This window comes from Colias philodice, chromosome 32 (genome assembly GCF_061535455.1).
Source record: "Colias philodice isolate Cphi_HAF_F1 chromosome 32, ilColPhil1 Martin Lab GWU primary, whole genome shotgun sequence".
NCBI lineage: Eukaryota > Metazoa > Arthropoda > Insecta > Lepidoptera > Pieridae > Colias > Colias philodice.
In genome coordinates, this window is record NC_143117.1 from 2290909 (window position 1) to 2313850 (window position 22942).

The window sequence follows — 22942 nt, forward strand, 5'->3', positions numbered from 1 at the left end:
TTCGTTTAACTCGGATTGTAATGCATTAACGGTATCACTAAGATTAGTTGTGTCCCGGGAAGAAAGTTGATCGCGTATGGTGCTTAATTCGGCCCTCAGTGAGACGTTATCGTTTTCCAGTGCCAGGATTTTCTCCTTGTGAGTATGCAGCTCGTTTTGATAATCAGCCAGTTGATCACGCAAGATGTTAATAGTGTTCGAGAATTCTTTTTTTATCTCAGTGAGGGCGGCACTTATATTACTTTCAAGTAGGGATTTCAACTGATCGTAAGTAAATGGGGAAGGTGGGACTACAGGGGAGGGACATTCTTTGAAAGTATGCATATCGGCCATCGTGGGAGAACGATTTTTTTTTACTTCATAACTGGTTCTTTATATACTTCTTGTAATCTTTAGCGCTTATATAACATATTTTTTTTTTAGGGACGTAAATATAAGTTAATTTGAACAAGTTATAGACGCTTAAATTTTTTGAGCGAATGGTGATGAGATTTGCTGAAAATGGTAATGATTATATAATTATGGTAATTAGTTATTGTAAAACGGTAATTAGAAATCAAACAACATAATATATTAGATATTGACATTTATTAACAATCAATAAAACTGAATACTTACTCTTATTACTAAATTACCTATAAAAAATATAAATTTTGGTCAATCAAATGCTTATATCACAATGTAAAAGAGGGAAAGCTGCACTAATTCTTAACTAAAGGCACTTCTCAAATAACAAATACGTGCAAAATTAAAAAAAATTCTCAACAAATCTCAAATATTTCTTAAAATCTATATAATTCTTAGCTACCTTAATTGTAATTTTTGATAAATCAGATCGATCACTCTCGTTGACTAAATATGCAAAATGCAGTCTCCTCATGCATCGTATTTTCCGAGCTTTATTTTTTGGCATGTATCTTAATATCTTTTAAGTTTATTATTATTTTTTATTTATTATCACAATGTTTATTTGTTTATTTTTATTTATTAGTCTATTATATTAGCTTATTATATTTAATATCACAATGAAAAATGCTGAAAACTACACTACTTTCTAACTTTACGCATTTCGCAAATTAAACATAACAACAGTTTGAAATAAACTTAGAAATTCAACATATTAATGAAAAACAATAGCAACCATTGTGGTTGCTCCCCAAAATATCGTTATATCAAAATTAAATACATACTAAACTGCAAAATAAACTTTCTTTCTGGGATAAACATCAAGCTCGTCCTCAGAATCGCTTAACCCTTAAATTGATTTCGTCAGTTTTAAAGGACATAGTATTTACACACATGCTGGCGCTGTTATAGCAGACCTAAGCATTGCCAATCGGTATATTGGGAAGGTACTAGCTATGTCCTTCGCGTACATGTAGGTTTTTTTACCAAAGCGAAGTAGAGTCGCGAATGGTGACCATTTGAAAATTGCAAAAAACGGATCTCTTGACTCTCCCGATAAAATTGATAATAACTGTAAGTATTTTGGCTATTTTGCTTTTAATGTTATATTATTAGTTAGAATACGATTGTAAGTATAGTATTTTGACATAATTTTTACATATTTTACAATATTTGGAATACAAATCTTAGTTTATATACGATGTCCCATAAAACGGACGTTGACAACTTGGAGTATATACTAGGGTATTCTTCACATGTCCTATGTAACGGACGTTGCCAATAAGGCCCTCCATTTTCAACGTCATCATTTTGATATATTTTTCTCTATTTTTAATATGTTTTAGAGGAGCATGACTTGGCAATCAATAAAAAATTCCCTCCCTACCTCTGGCGGAAGCTGAAGAGTCTGGCGTTGAGTTGAGATGACGATTTTGAAGGAAATGTAGACCTACGGGAGTGATTTCACTATGATAACAGTGTCAATCATTTACCCCCAGCACCATACCTTCGGAATTATACGACATATTGATTTGAGACACAATGAAGACCCAAAAAGTCAGAATTTTTACCATCAACAAAATATTATTGCTGCAGAATTACAGCCATTACATGCGGTGCGAGATGAATCTTCCCTACTTCTCAGTAGTTCTTCAGCCACAGCATGATGTTACTTACCAGAAATACCACCCAATGTTTGAAAATTTAAATAATAATACCTTACAAATTAAAAAACTGGCAGAAAATGGATATAATATATGCCAAAGAATCCAAAAAAAAGCGATTTAAATTTCCTGTTTGTTTTGGTACCTCAAGCATGGTATACGACTTCTTTGCATACGATGAAGCAAACACATTTCAATCTGTACAATATAAGGAATGGGAAGAGGACTTTCTTAGTGTATTAGATAAGTTCTCAGGCTATGTAATACTATTTCTATTCCAATTCTTAGCATATTCTTAGGCTGTGATTTTTGGTAGTGTCGTTTTTTAAAATCCATTATTTTTAACGATATCGTTAAAGTTTTAACCAACATTTTAAGACAGATGTTTGAAAAGCTTATTCTAGATCGTTCATAATTATAATTTGATAATAATTTTGAATTACAGAGTTGAAAATGTGCATTGTATTCATGTACCACGGTTGCAGGAATAATGTGCAATGTCCGTTATATGTGACGGTTCGAACATGTACATATAATTGGCAATGTCCGTTTTATGTGACATAGTGAAAACAATAGAAAAAATTAAAATTTTTAATTTTTTTTTTCATTTTCCTCTTTTCTATCCTAATTCCAACACATCCTCCAAATTTGGACATTATAAACACAAGTTATCTAGGGGTGACAATTTAAGGGTTAAATTGAAAAAACTACGATTTGGTTTTGATTGAGCTTGTAAGTTATCCGTACTTGCTACGAAGGGCGGTGAATTTTCGTCATTTGGCTCAATATTTTTGGTATCAACTTTTCCTAATTCCGATTCTTTTATTTCAGTCGAACTTTTTCTACGAATTATAAAAATTTTATCTGAATCTGAATCACTGTCATCTTTATGCGCACATGATTTTTCATCTGTAGAGGGATTTTCTATTATCGAGGTTTTGGAGCGTACAAAATTTTCAAATGCACCCGAAAAATTTGCTTCGATACCACTAACGTTGTACATATTTACCATTTCATTAATGCTTATATTTTCTAAATGCATCTTACTGTCCGCTGTAATATCCGAGAGCTTTGTGACTTCACTGTGTGATTTTGAAGCTGGTTTTATTATTAAGTCTGACGTAATGCGCACGTTTTCGCTGTTTGGCTCTAATATTTCGGGACGGACCTTGTATTTAGGAGGTTTAGTAATAACTATATCTTTTGGCTGGCCAGTAATCAAAAGTTTTTGTTGATTTCCATTATTGTATTTTAGTACTCCAATATGTTCAGTGTGATAACAATCAACCCCATAACAAACAAAGCAGCTAGTTTCTCGAAAGATTAAATTGTTTTGCTCCTTTCCCCATACAACTTGATGGACTTTGTTTGTTCCTTTTAATGGTTGCAATTGATCTGAGGGTATTATTAAATCATTTTCAAAAATTTTATGCTCCTCAATAATTTTTATTATAATACTTGCTGTACTGTAGGTCACAACTGACACAAAATCATCAATTGATACAATATTATTGCCGTGTGCTACGGCGGCATCAGCTAAACGTTTGACTGTTCCTCCAATGCCGTCAGCAGCTCCTTTGCCGTGGCCTGCCTCCGTATAATTCCATGTGACCAATCTTAAATTCGTGTAATACCAGTATAATTTTGAAATTATGTAAAACATGGTTTTGTTCCTATATTGACTGCTTGGGGAGTCTGATTGAAAATGAATCGAATCAATTTTCCCCAGCGATTCCACAAACTCTATAAGCGGAAGAATATGGGCCAACACTGCAGCAGCATCAACTACTGACCGTACAAAATGACTGACAAGTGATTTGGCCATCGAGCATATAATATACAACTGCTGTGTGAAGAGTCAACTCTTTTCTGCTTCCACCAAAGTGAAATGCCTGGATTTCAGCAGCATATTTAAAGGCATAATTCTCACTGAAGTCAATATGTATAATTGCTTCACTCTCTTTTAATTGGTCTTTCAAATTTTTCATAGCAGTGAATTGCCACCTGCGAATTCCTTCATGTTTTAAAAAAATCGGCATCAAGTTTTCCAGTTCCTCTACCGCCTTTTTGGGTGAAACAGATATTTTTTTTGTACTAGTAACACGCTTTTCCTTCTCTTTGCCTTTTATATTAAATTTTTGTTTCTCATTTTGCCACATCTCATAAACTACTAATTCTTGGCTATGCAAATTGTATTCCATGTTTTTATTTTGACATACATCGCATTTTTGCAATAGACATTGCGTATTTAGGCAGCAAACTTGGTTAATCACCTCTTTGGTGCCTTTTTCTTTTATTATTTTTCTTTTGTACAGCGCTTCAATCAAATTACTTACGTTTGCATGAATTTTACATAAGCAAGTTTCTCTTTCGTCAACATTTGGGATAAGTACCCAGAATGGCCGCTGTTTACAAAAAAAAGAATAGCTAACAGTTTCGTATTCTTCTTCAAATATTTTGTGCAAGTTTCTCATAGTATCTAATAAATAACGTCTTTGTTTTTTTATTTTATTTTGTGTAACAGTTTCCTTCTTTCCTGCAGTCATTCTTGATACATCATCTCTCTCAAAAAAACTAATAATTTTTTTCTTTAGCTCCTCGTATTTATTTTGTTTGCCCGCACGGATATTATCTCGAACAGTGAATTTTCTCGTTTCGGTAAGAACCTTGTGTTTCTTCAAAATAGCTTTGTCAGGAATAACTGTCTCGCTGAACAAGTTTTTGTCTTTGTTTGATTGTAATGTTGCGTAATTCATTTCCAGGGTCTTTTTCATAGCTTCTCCAAACAAGATTTTCTTTTTCACTTCTGGTTTCTTACTCTTGTCTTTGAGTAATCTATCCACCGTAGAGTTAGGGCTTTGTAATCTTTTCTTTAGTCTTTCAATAACTTTCCTTGTACGTTGAAGATTTTTTTGCAATGTTTCTATAGTTGATTTATATTTTTGTTCCTTAAGCTTAAATATGTATTGTAAACGTCTCATCCTTTTTTTAGTCTTCTCAAGTAAAGAAGATTCTTTACTTGTTACCAAAAGATTTTGAATAGATACAAGATTTTCCTGTCTTCTATCTTCTAAAGGATCATCTTCTGCCAAATTGTCTTGTCCCTCCTCTTCAATAGATTCTTCTCCTTCACTGCAGCCGGGTGTGTTGTTTTCCATAAGCGCTAAGCCTCTTTTCTGCAATACCTTTTTTGTATAATGTCTTTTAAAAGATTCTCTCCATTTTTTTCGCTGGTTTCTTTGAGCCCGTGGTGTCATTTCTTTTATATTTAATAATTTCTTTGCTTCTTTTCTTTTAAGGTATCTCTGATGTTCTTTTTCTTTTTCTAAAGCATATTTTATTGGATCGGCTTTTATCGCAGCATATCTTTGTCTTCTAGATAATTTAGCTTTCAACAAAATTTCTTCTTTTGTTTTTTTCTTTGGAGGCATCTTGGATACTGTGAATAAAACCAAATTTTAGTTTATGAAAATAAAATTCACAAGATACGTGAGTGGGTAAGTTCATCTAAAAATATTTTCATCAAATTACTCATTACCATTTTTGGCGACTCATTACCGTCCATAATTCGAGAACGGGAAAACTATGGTAATTAGAAAAATGGTAATTAGAGAATCGCACATTTTTGTTCATAGATCGTTATTTCTTATACCTATATTTTTATTATTTATCAAGGCCAAAGAAGTACTTATAGTGGTTAAAATGTGATAAAAATTTATTAAATTAACATATTAACTTACCAGTAACAGTCGAAATGGGAATGAGATCTATTTTAAAACAAAACACGACGGGACACTACTTTTATTTCTGAGATCGGCAAAAAACACTCTTTAACACGTCTACACTGCTCGGAGGCGGAGCGAAGACTAGTTCACAATCGTACATGTCGGTTGCAAGCAGTAAATGGCAACATTTGGCTCCAAATATTACTGGAGATATCAATGAATGGTAATTAGCCAGAATTGGTAGGACAATTTTAGGACTATTATTATATATGTTAAATATGTTCTTTCAAGGATGATATTTCAGACGAACTGTGATACAATATTCTATTTTGTAAAAAACACACTTAAAATACATTCTTTAAACATTCTCTTAATAAATTCGTGTGTATTGTAGGAAAAAATGGGGTTTGTGACACGAATGGTAATTAGGATTTTGAATATTGAATGATGATAAAAAATTAACCGAAGGTTATAGGACATTTTTACGAAAGGGCATAGTTACAAGAGCAGTTGATTTATCAAATAATAAATTAAAACATATGGAAATATCTCTGAAACTGTGTTCTTTATGCTTGGACGCGTAATTTGCACATTTTTAAAGAATGTCCCGGGAACTATTTGATGATGAGCTGGTTTCATGAGAAGTGTTTTCTAACTGGGCTTTAGCGGGTGTTTCATCGCCTTTACGTCGAGATGTAACGTTCTTACAGAGAGGACAAAGCCACGATCGTTTTAATTCTTTAAGATTTTTCTTGAAGTAGTCGACGGAAATATTGATACACTTGTAGTGATAAGACCCCGCACAGGTAGTACAGTCAAGTTTTTCATCATGCCTTAAAAATTTCTTACACGCAGCACAATTCATGATAGATTAATACGTAAATAGTAAAGTTAAGAAACAATTTTTACTTGCAAACCTGCTTCACATAAATATGTCCCACTAAATTCACCAATTACACAGTGAAATGTAACTTATATACTTTAAATACAATTAATTATTCACAGAACTTTTAAAAACAGCTGTTAACTTTCGAGGCGCAAACTACCCTCCATGACATGACATTGAATAATTATATTTTACATACATACATGTATCGGATCAACAAAATCGATAACAATAGCTTACTTCAAATGGATTAATTTCCAAATGCCTATCACCAATTGCAAAACCTTCCCCGCCCATTAATGTGAGTATTTTCTCCTCCACCTCTGAAAGCTCCACCACCGATTCACATCCACCACCAGTCTTATTGCGTGCCCGGTATCTTAGGGCAGCTTTTTTCTTCACGGCACTCTTTTTGTCAGACCAATACTAAAGCAAAATTAAAAGTTTATTAATAATATATAGGTAAGCCAGATACCTACACGGTATAAGATGAATAGTTTTCTATATGCCTATTGCCTACCTTTGTCCACTGTTTCCATGTTTTAGTGCAGCCTCCCAAGCTATTTAATTTGATAGTCAACTCCTCCCATGTTTTTCTAGCTTCGTCTCTAGCGCTCGGGACTTTTGAAAAACCCTTGGCTAAGCTAGGATGTTTGCTAAGATAGTCGACTAGATACTCTACTTGGGCACGGGAGGGATGAGACGACCTTTCCGAGGAGCTACAATGTTTAAGATTTTAAGTTAAATATTTCAATAAGCTTGTTGTATAAGATAATATTTTAGTTAAATACAAGAATCACATTACTCACCTCATAGTTGTTATTTTTGCAGTTTTCTCCTTTAAATAATTTATGCAACACGTTTAACAGCAATTACACAACAACTTAATAAAGCCAAACTGAAACATTAACTAAAACTCCGGTTAAATATTTGATTCGATGTCCTCGAATTTCATTATTTTGTGCTGTTTAATCGATAGCTGGTAGTGGATTTTCTTAACAAACTGCTTTTCTTTTCCAACAAAAATGCGTAGTTTTTGTGAAAATCGAAAATGAAAATTATTTTTTTTAAGGTTATTTTTGTACTAAAAACGACACTTTTATACCATTGTCGTATTAAAACTTCTAGTAATCTCGCACACAGGCAATATTTTTAAATATAATGCCGTATTATTAATTTATTTATAACAATTTCTTAAATTATATTACCTGGAAAATGTAAGTTTGTATTTACCACGTATTTACGACATGCCATTATAGATAATAAATGTTATATTATGACGCGTTCACAATTGTAGATAATAAATATAATTCGAAAGTGATTTTTAAAATGAATTTAGTTGTCCGATTACCGGATGAATAAAATAATAATTCTTTAGAGAACTGCCGCACGTATTATAGGTTTTTTGTGGGGGGAGGAGAGGGGGGAGGAGGGCACACGTAGGTATTTGATTTTTTTTGCGCGTCGACGGAGCCCCGCTTCGCGGGGCTCCTATTTCTGTGTAGTTTTTTTTTTAAGAAACCTAACCTAACCTAACCTAAACTTGATTTTTTTTTGCGCGTCGACGGAGCCCCGCTTCGCGGGGCTCCTGTTTCTGTGTAGTTTTTTTTTTAAGAAACCTAACCTAACCTAACCTAACGGCTAACCTAACCTAAACTTGATTTTTTTTGCGCGTCGACGGAGCCCCGCTTCGCGGGGCTCCTATTTCTGTGTAGTTTTTTTTTTAAGAAACCTAACCTAACCTAACCTAAACCTAACCTAACGAATTGAGGGCGAATATCTCGGCCATTTTTGATTTTAGAGAAAAGTTGTTCCTATAAAACATGCTTATATTAGCGTAATCTTTACGATAAAACAATAATAAATAGGTGTTATAATGACACCAACTCCATCAAAAATTTTCTAAGTCCTGAGCCCCCTTTGCTTTAGTCCAACCCAACTAGCTTTAGTGTTAAAAGGTTATCTAGTAATCCGAATAATCGGACGATTAAATTATTTTATTCATCCGGTAATCGGACGACTAATTTATTTTATTCATCCGTTTAGCGGACGACTAGACACTTCGTAATTTTAATTTAGATAGCATTTGATAATAACAAAAATTTTACGATACATAAATAAAATACAAACAGGTTGTTTAAACCTACGTAGTTTTTTTTTGTTTGAGTGGGAATCGCCCTAAAGTCGCTTCTGGCACTCGCCGGCCGCTGCCGCGGCACGCTCGCTTCGCTCGCTCGGCTCGTGCGGCAGTTCAACAGTTAACCTAACACGCTCGTCGCTTCGCTCCTCGCTACCTATTTGAATACTAAAAGTAAAAGTTAATCGATTTTTAAAACTGAAGCAAGTGAGCTATAAAAAAAACATTAAAAATTAAAATGTATCATTTATACTCTATGATAAGCTAGTATATTTGTATTGCTAATCTGTGATCTGCGTCATATTAACTAATCTGTGTTATCTGTGGCTTGTTGTGAATACAAAATATGGAACGATTTTTGGCTATACTAAATTGTTAAAATACTATTTTGACAAAATAAATTGTAATATGTAAATAAAGTAATAGGTACGTAAATATATTTAAAAATAATGCGTGTGAGTGTGATAATTAGACATTTTGATACTATAATGGCTTAAGATTTTACTTTAAGTTGCGTTTTTAGTACAAAAATAACCTTAAAAAATATCATTTTCAATTTCGATTTTCACAAAAACTACGCATTTTTGATGGAAAAGAAAAGCAGTTTGTTAAGAAAATCCACTACCAGCTATCGATTAAACAACACAAAATAATGAAATTCGGGGACGTCGAATGTAATATGCAGCCAAAACTCCAACATAACTTTTAGAAAGAATGCAACACGAAACACTTTAAAATTAGGTACAAAAAACCACTTGAGAAATAAACATAAGTCAAACGAACCACAGACAAGCGTCCTTTTTTTTCAGTGACGCTAGAATTATTTTGATTTTAAAGAATTTATCAGTGTAAAATTGCAATTTTAGTTTAATTCCACCCACGGTACAATACTAAAGTGTTATTATGTCTTCAAAATGTGTTAAATTGCCGCATTTTAAAGATAATAACAATGTCGATAAATTCAAATCTATAAGATCCCTTCACTAGGCAAGTGAGTTTCGAAGTGAGACTCACTTCGCTTCGCCTCTGCCGAGCGGATGTTTACAGAATGCGAAACCAAAAACTCGAACGTTCGAAAGTGAAGTGAGTCGACTCACTCAGGTGAGATGCGAGTTCGGGCGCGTTTTTTACAGAATAGCCTAGCTGCTACGTCCGTACAATACGTTCCCGTGAGAAACGTCGACGCAGCAATGTCTTGGGGATCCGTTGGCGTAACTCCTCCCCCCGAAGACCAGCAACTATTTGAGCACGGTGTGATAAAATGTTGCTGGAAACTGTGGTCCTGGCGAAGATTCGGTACAATTTTGACTGTCTTGATCTTCCGTCTTTGTATTAGGGTCGTCTTGATTCTTCCAGCACGTAACGTTCTTATAACGGATTACTTTGTAAGTTGCGAAAAGTAGCAAAGTGCCCAAAAGGAATGTATAAATTGGGACAGTGGTATGGTATATCGTCGATGTATTCTTTTCTAGTTCAATCGGTGCTTGCATCAGTACCTTAGTATGAATCTTATGCAGATCTTCCAAATTTATTGAATTCAACTTTACATGATTTTCAGGGCTGTGGTTGAAGTGTATTTCATTTAAGTCGATATTACTTATTTTCAGTGGTTGTCCTCGAATTCTATCTTGAACGTTATTGACTTTAAATTTATCTGATTCCAGGATACAAATATCCCGTTTGATAAAATATGCTAAATTTGCCCAAATCCTTAGCATAATGACAGAAAATGTAGATGATATATTGCAAGAATTGGTTAGAATTGAAAATACATTAGCTTTCATTCGTACGTCCTCAACACATCATTCTATGTTAAGTTCAAATGTGTTAAAGGATATATTAATAAAATTAAATACTATATATGGTAAGGATAGAATTTTAGAGTTAGAATTAAGACAATATTACGATATAATAAAACCAGGATATTATTTTAATGGAAAAAAGATTATAATTGTTCTTAAATTTCCGATAGTGTCTAAGGATTCATTTACTTAAGCTTCACAATATCTTTTTTGACTGATATGCTCTAGAGACCTAGAGTGTCATGAGACAAGTGGTGTGATGACTGGTACTTAAAACCTACTGAGTTATTTTTTTAGTTGTCCTACTGTTGTACTGGTCCAATTTTTTTAATTCTTTCGTTGTTGGAAAGCTACACTATCCATAAGTATAATACACTATGTTTGTTCAATAAATGCTTTTAATAAAAAAAATACTAAAAGTTTTACAATTTACCAAACATTGAGTCCATGTTTCTGTAGCAATCTATTTATTATTACTTGGGACCATATCCAATGTTATAAGTAACATTTTTATCTCGTTCAGGCAGACCATCCATCTCAATTTGCCTTAATTGACATATCAAATACTACTGATCAACCATCATGCTCAGGTTATCCACATCCACAAGATGCCAAGGATCTTGAATTGGTAAGAGCAGTTCTTGAATAGAAAACCTATATGAAATAATTCTTGTTTAAGGTGGATGTTCCGACCGTCCCTCCATACATTTTTGATGACGACTAAACACTTAACACAGACACTATTTCTTTAAAACTAATCATTTTATCACTTCTCTACAATGAAATGTGTCCGCGTTCGACCTTTTTAATCAATAACTTACATTATTTACTTAGAAAAACAACAGTGAAATACCGGCAAAATTTGACACTTCTACAGTAGTGTGCGTGACTTTTGCCAAGCGAAACACGACATAAAGCACGACATCTAGCGCGTCAATGTCTAAACGAATGGCGATGTTTAGACATTGACGCGCTAGATGTCGTGCATTCGCGTTCGTTATCTTATACATAATTCGCATAATTCTAATAAATCAAAGTTCTATGTGTAATAATTGAGTAATTTCATTTCCAATCGTTCAAAGAAAATAACAATAAAATAAAATAAAACTAATGACCTTAGAAACTATGTTTTTTTTTGTAAACAATTTATTACTCATTATTGTTCGTCCGTCGTAGGTCTGTAAACTGTATTGTACACTGAAGGTAAATGGTACTGTAGGTACTTTAGTTCGGCGTCGTCGTCGGCTTGATATAAAATTACATTCTTGATTTCATTGACACGCGCTATGATTTGCGCGCGGAATTTCTTGTGTTGTGAATTTATTTTTGTATGCTATGCATTTTTTGATTCAAATTGCAATATTTCTCTAGTATGCATTTGAGACTATATTGTAAATTGTAATAATTGATCGTGGGTATAGTCATTAATTATTCTAATAACGCAATTAGTAATATGTATATAAGGGAGTTTAAATTAAACGATGTGTTTCTTCTGAAAACAAAAGTTGAGACTTTAATATTCGCACATTTAACAAACATAACTTTTACATTGTTAATGTTACTAAAATGAGAAAAGAAATTACTAACCTGAAAACAAAAGAAACGACATTTAAAGTTTAATTTAACTTAAGCACACAATTTAAACAGATCAAAGATTACACAATAATTTTAAATTAACACATTACAATTTTATTTGGCGTCGTTCGCCATTATAGTTCTCTCGCGAGTCGCGACCTCTGTCGAAGGTATGTCTCACTAATGTTATATTATCTATGCCGAGCGGCAAAATTCAAATCCACTACTTAAACTATACAAAGAAATGAAGTTTCTTTACATCTCCCCCCCAAAGAGCATATTTTGCAATATAATTTACACAAAACTAAAATATTCTAATTCAAATGCTTGAATACAAATAATATAACATAACATAGCTTCATCTAACTCTTAATACTACATACATACTATAATTTTAGTTTAACAGTTTTCAGTAAGTATAAAATAGGTACATTTTTTATTATTCTACTTTAAAGACAAAGGAATTAGTTTCGTTATATGAAAGAGGTTCGACTCTGCCTTTTTATGGCCAGTATTAATTCTATAAATAGAATTTGAAATCTTTTCAATAATTTTAAACGGACCAATTCTCAATTCATCTAATTTGTTTCTGTTTAATTTACTACCATTCTCAACATATACCATATCTTCTACTTGGAAATCAAATTTAGCTCTATGTTTATCAAATATTTTTTTGTTGTAATTATGAGATTTTAAACTATTTATGAATGCTATTTTCCTATCTCTGAGCAAATCTTCTTCTGAGATACTATGTTTAAGTTCATTTGGCAAACAGGATATATTTGTGCCTTCTAATAGATATTTAGGAGAAAACCCTGTGACTGAATGTTTTGTTTTATTATATTTATCAACACAGTCATGAGCAATCGTTGTCCATGCTTTTTTATAATTATTTTCATTAACTTTACATCTAATTTTATTTACTAGAGTTTGATTCAATCTTTCATTTAAACCATTGGAAAATGGAGCATTTACTGCAGTGAATATTATTGGTATTGATTTTTCCTTTAAGTAATTTTTGAATTCTTTTGAGTTGATTCCTGGGTACTGATCAGAGAAGAGCATCCCAATTGTGTCTGAGTCTGTTGCCTTATTTATTAATTTCATAAAATCATTAGCATTTTGTGTCTTTGATGTAATAATAAAAGCATATCTTGTGAAATGGTCCACAAGAAGATGTAAGTATTTTTTTGTGGATCGTTTGCCTCCAAAGCCTCCAATTGTGTCGATTGAGACTATCTCAAAAGGTCTGGTAGCAGGGCCTAATTGTGACATTAAACCATATTTTTCTTGCCCTCTTGTTTTATTCCTAATACAAGTCTCACAATTTTTACAATGTAGTTTTATATTTGTTGTGATATTTTTTGCTGAATATAATGGACTTATTGTGTTAAGCATTTGTCTTACACCAATGTGACACATGTTTTTATGGACATTTTGAATCAATTGTTTACTGAATTTTTCAGATAAAATTATCTTTTCATAATTTTTAAACTTTTTGTAATAGACATTGTTTTTTAATATTAAACTGTTTTTTTTATTTTGTAACTCTTCATTTTTTTCTTGGTCCAAAATAATATCATTTAATTTTATCAAATTTACTATTTTTAATGTATCATCTAAGTTTTCATTTGCATTTAATACAGGATTCCTACTTAAACAATCCGCTTCAATATTTTCTCTTCCTGGAGTGTATTTGATTTTGAAATCATATTGTGATAAATAATAAGTTAAATCTCCCAACTCATCATCTGTCCTTGATCTAATATTTAAATTTTCTAAAGGTTTATGGTCTGTATATACTGTAAATGATTTGCCAATTAGCCAGAACTGCCAATATTTTATAGCTTCTTTGATTGCTAAACATTCTAAGTATATTGCTTTTTTTTTCTTTTGGACTTTGTTTAATTTTTTGGAAAAATATGCAACTGGTTTTTCAATTCCATTTGGTTGTATTTGTTTCAATACAGCTCCTATACCTTCCAAGGAAGCGTCTGTATAAATATTAATTGGTAAGTTCTTATCAAATATTTCTAAAATTGGTTTTGAGCACAATAATTGTTTTATAGCCTCAAAAGATTTTTGGCAATCTGAAGACCAAGTAAAAGTCTGATTTTTACGAAGTAAGTTGTGAAGAGGATCCAAAATCATTGATCTGTTTGGTATATATTCATGATAGAAATTAATTTTTCCTAAAAACTGTCTTATATTTTTCTGACAGGTTGGTACAGGAAAATCTTTTATTGAAATTAAATTATCCCGTAAGGGGCTAATAGTATTTTTTTGTATAATATGACCAAGATATTTAACGGAGTCAGAAGCGAACATACATTTTGTAAATTTAAGTCTAAAACCTTCTTTTTTAATAGCTTCCAATAATACTGTTAAATGATGAACATGCTCAGAAAAACTTTTAGAGAATATAAGTATATCGTCAATATAGTTAACAGCAAAGTCAGTAAGCTTATGTTTCCTTAAAATATTACCGAGTATTCTTTGGAAAATAGCTGGCGATGTCTTTAGTCCAAATGGTAGGCATGTCCACTGATAATGCCCGTCTTGTGTTACAAAGGCAGTCTTGTGTCTGTCTTCAATCCTTAAAGGAATTGACCAAAAAGCGGAATTTATGTCCAGTGTAGAAAAATAGTTTGAATTTCTTGTTTTTATTACAAGGTCTTCTATTAATGGAAACGGTTGAGCCTGGGGTACTACTATTTTATTTAGGTCTCTAAAATCTATGCAAAGTCTTGATCTTTTGTTGTCTTCCTTTTTAAAGGCTAGTGTTACTGGTGCTGCAAATGGACTATAAGATTCTTCAATAATATTTTTGTCAAGTAATTTTGCTATTTGCTGTTCTATTTCTATTTTATCTTGAACTGAACATCTGTAAGGTCTTTTACTGCAATATTTGTCCATGAGTAAATCAATACGTGCCTCATATTCTTTGACAGTGCCAACATCATATTTGTCTTTCGCAAAGATGGATCTATAGTTGTCAATCAATTCATAGATCTTTTTTTTCTGTTGATTATTTAAATTGCCCATGTTTATTTTGAAATTTTCTTCCAATATGTGCTCATTAAAATTTATTGAAACTTTTTCACATGACGTATCTTCTTTTTTTATTTCTTTATTTTCATTTGTAACATTTTTTTCTTCAGTTTTTTGTGTTATTTCCAAATCCTCATTTTGAATCAGTTTAAACTTCTTAATAAGGTCCAGACCAATTAAAAAATCATATTTAAACTCTTTGCTGTCGACAATATAAACATCAACATTTTCTTCAATTTTTAAAATTTTTATTCTTATTGTTGTCAAACCATTAGTCTTTTTAACACCATTAATTGTAACTAGGTTATCCTTATTTAAAATATTTTCACTTTCTTTCACCCTTAATAATTTGGAATTAATTATTGATACATTAGAACCGGAGTCATATATACCGAACACTTCTAATTTTCCATTTAATATTAGTTTGACTTTAATTAATGGTGTTATTATTCGTTTTTTGTATCATTGTTATTTAATTCCACCTCTATCACTGAATTATTTACAGCTTTACTGTTGTATGTCTTACCGGGATGTTTAAACCAACACTTATCTTCATGATGATATCTGACGCCTTTATTTAAACCTTCACAAATCTTACATGGTTTTGTTATTTTTTCAATATATGGTTTTGTTATTTCTTTAGTATCATAATATCTTTTTGTTTTATAGTAGTTTTTTTTGGTTGTTAAATTTTCATATTTACCTATTTCATTATATAGTGCGGCAGTTGATTTTACAGTTTTTTTGTCAATTTTATCCATAATGTATTCCGGTAATCCCATAACAATAAGACTAATCATTGTTTGAGTGTCAATATCCCTGTTTACTTCTAATAACAGTCTTTCCTTTTTAGTTGCATATTCCAGTAGTGATCCAGCTTGATATTTGAAGTTAAATGCATATTTCTCTTGAGTCCAACCTTTATTTCCGTATGTTTCACACAAATTTTCTTTCCATTCTATCCAGTTTGAATTCACAGTTAGTTTTATCAACATACTGGTATACCAATCTATACATTGTTTCTCTAATAAATATTTCAATATCTCAATCTTCTCTTTATCTTCTAAAATCTCAAATCTCTCACATTCACTCTCAAATACAGTTATCCACTGATTTACATTCGAATTTTTATTTGAAAATTTTTCTATCATGAATCGTTCAGCTACTTTACTAATATTCTTATTTTCTGTTGTGGTGTTTTTATTATTACTCAGTAAAGGTACGGTTTCTCTTGTAATTTCTTCCAAATACTGGTCACCAAACTGTAAATTTTCGCCTTCGTCTAAATATATGTTCCTCAAATCTGTATTTAAAGGTATCCACACTGCACGTGTCTGATGTCTTTTTTTTAATGAGTTTTTTATTTTAGTGAATACGTCCGAAGATATTAAACTAGTGTGCTTACTTGCAGGTTTTAAATCATCTGGAATATTAAAAATGCGTCCATCCGTAGTCTCGATTGAGGTTATGCACACCACATTGGATTTTCCATCTGATCCCGCTAAAACTGCGAATTGGAATCGTAGTTTATCCATTTTCATAACTAGAAATGTCGTTTTATAAGGGAGTTTAAATTAAACGATGTGTTTCTTCTGAAAACAAAAGTTGAGACTTTAATATTCGCACATTTAACAAACATAACTTTTACATTGTTAATGTTACTAAAATGAGAAAAGAAATTACTAACCTGAAAACAAAAGAAACGACATTTAAAGTTTAATTTAACTTAAGCACACAATTTAAACAGATCAAAGATTACACAATAATTTTAAATTAACACATTACAATTTTATTTGGCGTCGTTCGCCATTATAGTTCTCTCGCGAGTCGCGACCTCTGTCGAAGGTATGTCTCACTAATGTTATATTATCTATGCCGAGCGGCAAAATTCAAATCCACTACTTAAACTATACAAAGAAATGAAGTTTCTTTACATGTATATGTATTTTCGGTGGGATTCAAAACAAAAAATTGGCCCGTGATTTTTATGAAATTTCACCACATTGCAAATCACATCAATCATAGTTCATACACATGTATGACGAAAGTGATTAGTATTGTGGCTAACATTGACTCATCAGTTCATCACTGAAACCAGTGATAAATCAGTACCTATATCATATTGTGTTTGAATATTTTTAAACAATGATATAAGTATACAATTATTATAAATCGATAAACTATCAAAGTAATCACAAACTTGCAAACATTGGTAAAATATGCTTTAGCGAATTTTCAGACAGACACACAATTTTATTACTTAGTTTGTTTTAGCAAAGTAGGTACCTACTCTGTTTACGTCACGCGTCGGCCGTCGCGTCGTCGAAAACGGTGCACCCAGAAACAAACATACCTAATTACCTAATTCAGTTACAATCCTTCTTTTGTTCCAATACGATTTTTTTTCCTGATAGCTAATAGCAAAACCATATGTTACTTTGTTTTCGTAATTATATGTTTTTCACCTTCCTGGTTATTTTCACATAATGAAATATAATAAAATAATAAATAGTGTATTAGATTTGTTATTGTATCTTGTATAGGTACGAATTATTCTTACTTGTTGGTTATGAAATGTTCAAATACCTATTGAAATAATTTACTGTTACAAATCATTAGTGTTATTAGTTTTGAGTGAATAGGCATGGATCAGAAATTCAGAATATTATATGCTGCTAACTACTCAAATACATACATGTTTTGATAAAAAAAAACAATAGTGTACAGTGAAATTTAGTCTCGAGAAATTTTTGCATATGTAGTGGTGTGTATATTACTCAGATCTTAGAGCGCGTTTCCATTATATCGTTCTAGCCTATACAAAAATGTTTCGATATCCTAACATTACTATTTAATTTTATACTTATCCCTAGCAATACTCTGATTTATGTTTTAAAGAAAATGGTTTTGACTTTATAAAAAAAATAATATATCATTCAATTTTACGTCCTTGAGCCAATGACAAGGCGAATACCGTGAAACAATAAAATATCTTGTTCATAATAATTTGTTTCGTAATTAATATTTGACCATAATAATTACGAAACAAAACAAATAAATAAATCGTCACTTGATAGTGGAAAGTGGAAACACGCACAAAACCAGAATAAACCAGTTTACGCTGTCCGCAGGTGCCTCGTGCAGTCCGGCGTCAGTCGCTTGGTACCGTTAGAACATAAAGCACACATTTCATTCGAAAATTATAATTATTACGTAGTTTAATTGTTAAATTTTGTATTTGTTGATTGTTGTTATTGTTTGTTATTGTTGTTATTGTTTGTTATTAAAGTGAAACTTTTATTACATCGTCTCAAACTTTTTGGTCTGTGTAGCGCATGTCGCGTGTATCGCGGCTGCCGAGTAGGTATACCTACTCGGCAGCCGACCGTCACGCGACATGCGCTACACAAAGCAGTGTTCGGAACCGTTCGAACAGTTTCACTTTTACCGTGGTTTACATTTTTGGCCGGAGAACACCTAATTCATACACGTCTTCACTGAAGTAAAAATCGGCACTGCTTGTAATGTTTGGAACTAATAAAATATTAATAATACTAATATTATATACTTGAATAAAAACTAAAAATAAAATGTTGTTTTTTTTTATTTGCTGACCATACACTACTACAAACGCAAAAATTTCTCCAAGCTAATTTACCTGTAATGTAATAAAATAAAACTGCGTTTTATTGTAATCAATTTTGACATTATTTATTTTCCAAAATTAATGATGAATAAAATAGTTTACGCCAACAAATATGTATAACTTTTATTTTTATAACAATCGTTCATACCGTAGCAGGTAGCGTTTTGAGTCTCACGCAACGTTGCCGCATCGCATGACAGCAGCAATTGCGACGTTGCCATTCCTTTAGTATAAACAAACACTATGGATACCTACGCGTAGGTACGCTCGCGAATGCAAATTCAGTGATTTACTAATTATTGATAATCATTGAATTCGTTTTGAAATAGCCTGTACTTTGTAATTTTTAGTGTTATAGACATTTATAAAATGTGGTGCTCATTTTTTTTTGTAATAAATTATCCCGCTACGCTATTGTATTTTCGTTGTTTTATTTCAAGTGAACACCCATACAATTTTGTCACGAGCCGCCTCTGGCCTCTGGGTGAAATCAACCAGTCAAATGATTTTTGTTCTAATTGTATTTTGGTAGTAGTTTGTTTAGAATTTACATTACCATTGTTTAATTTTTATTTTGTATTTGCAGTAAAATAAAAAGATGAAAAACTTCATTAGGTATATTGTCTACTGTATCCTCCACAGTTGTGTGACCCCGACGTGCATTGAACACGCAGCTTTCTGATACTAGTAGCTAAAATCAAAACCACAGATATGTCTGTGATCAAAACCATAATAATATTTTTACCTACCTATTATTTTACTAAAAGTCGAGTGCATCGAAATCGTAAATATATGTTTTTCACCTTCCTGGTTTTTTTTCCATAGTAAATAGTGTTTTTGATTTGTTGTATTTTCCTAGCCAAATTATTACAAACAATATTTTCGCTCCAACTCCAAGGTATCGTATTACGAGTACGAGTTAATTGTGTCTTTAAGAAGTATAGTAATAAAACAAACAAAATAAATCTTGTGTAGAGCAATTTAAATCTCGATAATTATTTCTATTAATATTATACAAACTTTTTTAACCGCCTCATTCAGTCGTAGAGCTGTCAAATGTCGATTGCGCGGCAAATTTGTATTTTTTTTTTCATTTTGAAAATTTCATCATCTGTTGTTTTACAGTATTTTTTTATCAAAATATGTAATGCAGTTTACAATAAAAACAACGTATATCGAAACAATACAGCTTTGTGTGAATATTAAATTATGTTCTCAGTTCAATTACTTATTAAGTACTATTTTTCGTACATTTTGATATCAGTTGAAAATATTATACTTATTATCATATAAAATTTTTGGTTAATGCAGCTGGTATAATAAGGTAATGCGCTTTCGTGTTTTAACTACATAATTAGTTCAATATTAATTTGTCGTCAAATACGTTATTTTGTTATTAATTTGAATAATATTGTAAGGAATCTAATTCAGTGTTAGATTTTCAAAATTAGATTAAGGATAATTTGTAATCATTGAAATAAATATTTTTGGATGTACATACTGGTCTTTTTATTTTATTCCCCTGTGCTCATATTATGTCATGAAACCTTTCAGTAGATACATGGACGAAATCGCAGCCAGCTGCAGCGCCCAGCAGTAATTAGCTATAACATATAGGTAAGGTAATAAATAATAGCTCTATAGTTAATACGCACCTTGATACTTACCGTAGAGTTGTTTGATGTTGAATCCGTAATAAATAAAATTTACACAATTGAATGTTACTTTTGATAGGTTATTCAGATAGAAATAAACGAAAAAAGTTTGGAAAATCCAAAAGTGCACGCCTTATAATTTTTTTTTAATAATTATTTATTAATTATTATTTTTGTTTATTTAATAACAATTAAACCACATCGAATCAGACCCTGAAAAATGAAAGGGTTCTATTCCTGAGCATACTCAAGCGTAAGAGAAAAAAAAAGACTCGATTAGTAAAGTATTTCGGTCGCTATCGTGTTAACAAGAAAATCCTCCGCACATACAGACACACGGACGTCCAAGACAGAACTTTTTTAAACTGTTTTTTAACTAGTTTAAATAACAAAAATGACATCAAAAATATCATGAATGTTAAAAATAGTGTTTTTTTCTTAATATGTGTGTGTATTTATTATCTTACAAGTGCAATGTATGATACATAAAGACATTTTAAGTTTGAAAAATCAGATGTTTTGCGCGAAGTGACAGTAGTACCCACCTCAACGCTTCGCTTATGAGGCGTGCAATAAATAAATAGTTCCCGTTCCCGTGGGATTTACGGGATATAACCTATCCTATTTGTTAATCCAAGTTACCTGTTGAGTATGAATATCATCGTTTACGCATGAAAATAAGTGGACGCGATCTCCACTTATGTTCATACAAATACAGACTTTACAGGGTGCTCCAAAATTACAACATTTCAAAATTTTTTGCTACTTGTTTTTATTTTTATTTTAATTAAAACTAGATAAAAACTAACAGTAATTTTTGCTTTTTGAAAATATTTAGGTTTTTATTAATGTTTAAAAATCGTCTTATTCCTAAATGACGTCATTCTTATGGTGGACTTTGTTCTAACGTCTGTATGTATAACGTCGCCACATCAATTTTAATTTTAATTTATTTTCTCTTAAAATTTGCGATTAAGAAAATATTTTTTGTGGTAACAATAGCATTATGAAGAAATGCTTTTTTTTTTCTTTCATGCTCTTAATTTTATAATAGTACCTATAAAATGAAATGTTATCCAACTTCAAATCGAAAGGCACTGTATCCATACAGAAAAATGTCTAAGCTGTACAAAAGTGAAATCTACATTTAATTATACCATAACTTAATTATAAAACGTTACATAGAACTTATAAATCAAAAATTTCGAAAATTCGAGTTTTAAACATTTTTTATTAAATACAGCTTATGTAAAGGATAAAAATCAATAAACTTAAAGATTCAGAATAAATAAACAATTACACAAATTATGTTTCAGACAGCCGGAGGCCCCAAAAAAAACTACGAATTCACTTAGAAATACTTTAATATAAACTTATTACAATACGTCTTGCTCGATGCAAGTCTTAACAATTAATAACTATAAAGCTAATTGAATATAAAATGAAAACTTAAAATTACGTTGCGCCAATGGAATCTGCAGTGCTATTCTGTAAGGTTATTATAAAAACTCGAACGCGGAATCCGCGGTGAGTTTTCGATTTCGTATTCTGTAAAACTCGACAGTACTAGTGGCGCCACATCGTCGAGAGCGGCGACGATGCGAACTGTGCTAAGTGAGTATTTTGACCACAGACATGTATCAAGATAGACTAAGCGAGTGTATGTACTTCCCGTGTCCAAACTAAGTTTATGAAACTTACTTGACGCTGGCCTACACTCAGTCCGCGCTTGCAGTTCGCCAAGGAAAGACGTGAAGCTGAATAAAGTAAAATGCCGAATTGCGCCGTTATAAACTGTAGAAACTCCACAGCTGTGAGTGGCCGAGTTAGCATAGATGTTTCCTTCCACCGGTAAGTAATTTTCTAATCAGAATATGCACTATTTATTTTAAAATCAAATAAAGAATATCTGTGGAAAACGATCGTGACAAACACGGATACCAAATCATACGAAATGATTCGGAATACATTGCGGCTTTTACTTGGCACGGTAAAGATCGCGTCGTATGATAACAAGCAATGAATAGCGTCTTCTCATTTTTCTGTTCTCATTTTTCTGTCCAATTTTGTGGTTAGTGATGTTCATTTGATGCAACAGTTCTCGATTCTAATCGATTTTATAATCGAACAGAAAAATGATAATTTGAAGGAGCAATTTTTCAGAAAAAAAGGCATAGATTTTTTTTGTCATTTAATACGACTTGACCTAGAACTTTTAAGTATTTTAATACAAAGGTACTAAAAATAAATATTATGACATGGACGCCATTAGTTATAAAGTGTCATCTTGGGAGTTTTTTAAGAAAACTCCTTATTGCTTAGACTATGTTTGTTTTTTCAGTTTTCCAAGTAACCCGAACATAAAAGGAAAATGGATCGATGCAACGGGACATAAA

General features: G+C 31.7%; 2 protein-coding genes across 3 annotated transcripts; both read right to left on the reverse strand.

The window, feature by feature from the left end:
* Positions 1–1189: 1189 nt before the first annotated feature.
* LOC149474948 (uncharacterized) lies at positions 1190–5929 on the reverse strand. Its single transcript, XM_089714032.1, has 5 exons — positions 5810–5929; positions 4502–5508; positions 3117–3276; positions 2817–2978; positions 1190–1254 (listed from the first exon to the last, which is right to left on the reverse strand). Exons 2-5 carry the CDS (start codon positions 5498–5500, stop codon positions 1190–1192), a joined length of 1386 nt encoding a protein of 461 aa, XP_089570158.1. The 5' UTR covers positions 5501–5508; positions 5810–5929.
* A 9760-nt stretch (positions 5930–15689) lies between these two features.
* On the reverse strand, positions 15690–17187 carry LOC149474949 (uncharacterized). Of its 2 annotated transcripts, none has more exons than XM_089714015.1 (2): positions 16933–17187; positions 15690–16837 (listed from the first exon to the last, which is right to left on the reverse strand). In XM_089714015.1, exon 2 carries the CDS (start codon positions 16784–16786, stop codon positions 15692–15694), a length of 1095 nt encoding a protein of 364 aa, XP_089570141.1. In that variant the 5' UTR covers positions 16787–16837; positions 16933–17187; the 3' UTR covers positions 15690–15691. The 2 variants fall into 2 exon arrangements, with proteins under 2 accessions (XP_089570141.1, XP_089570142.1); XM_089714016.1 differs by having other exon boundaries at positions 15690–16834; positions 16929–17187.
* Positions 17188–22942: the final 5755 nt, after the last annotated feature.

What these genes read in the sequence shown, in the direction of transcription:
- LOC149474949 (XM_089714015.1), bottom strand. Translation starts at nt 16,786, where the DNA reads ATGAAAATGGATAAACTACGATTCCAATTCGCAGTTTTAGCGGGATCA.
- LOC149474948 (XM_089714032.1), bottom strand. Translation starts at nt 5,500, where the DNA reads ATGCCTCCAAAGAAAAAAACAAAAGAAGAAATTTTGTTGAAAGCTAAA. An exon ending in TTGAAGAAGAATACGAAACT is followed by an intron (nt 3,277 to 4,501) that starts GTTAGCTATTCT and finishes ATTACTGGCCAG; the next exon opens with CCAAAAGATATAGTTATTAC. An exon ending in CTCGGATATTACAGCGGACA is followed by an intron (nt 2,979 to 3,116) that starts GTAAGATGCATT and finishes ATCCCTCTACAG; the next exon opens with ATGAAAAATCATGTGCGCAT.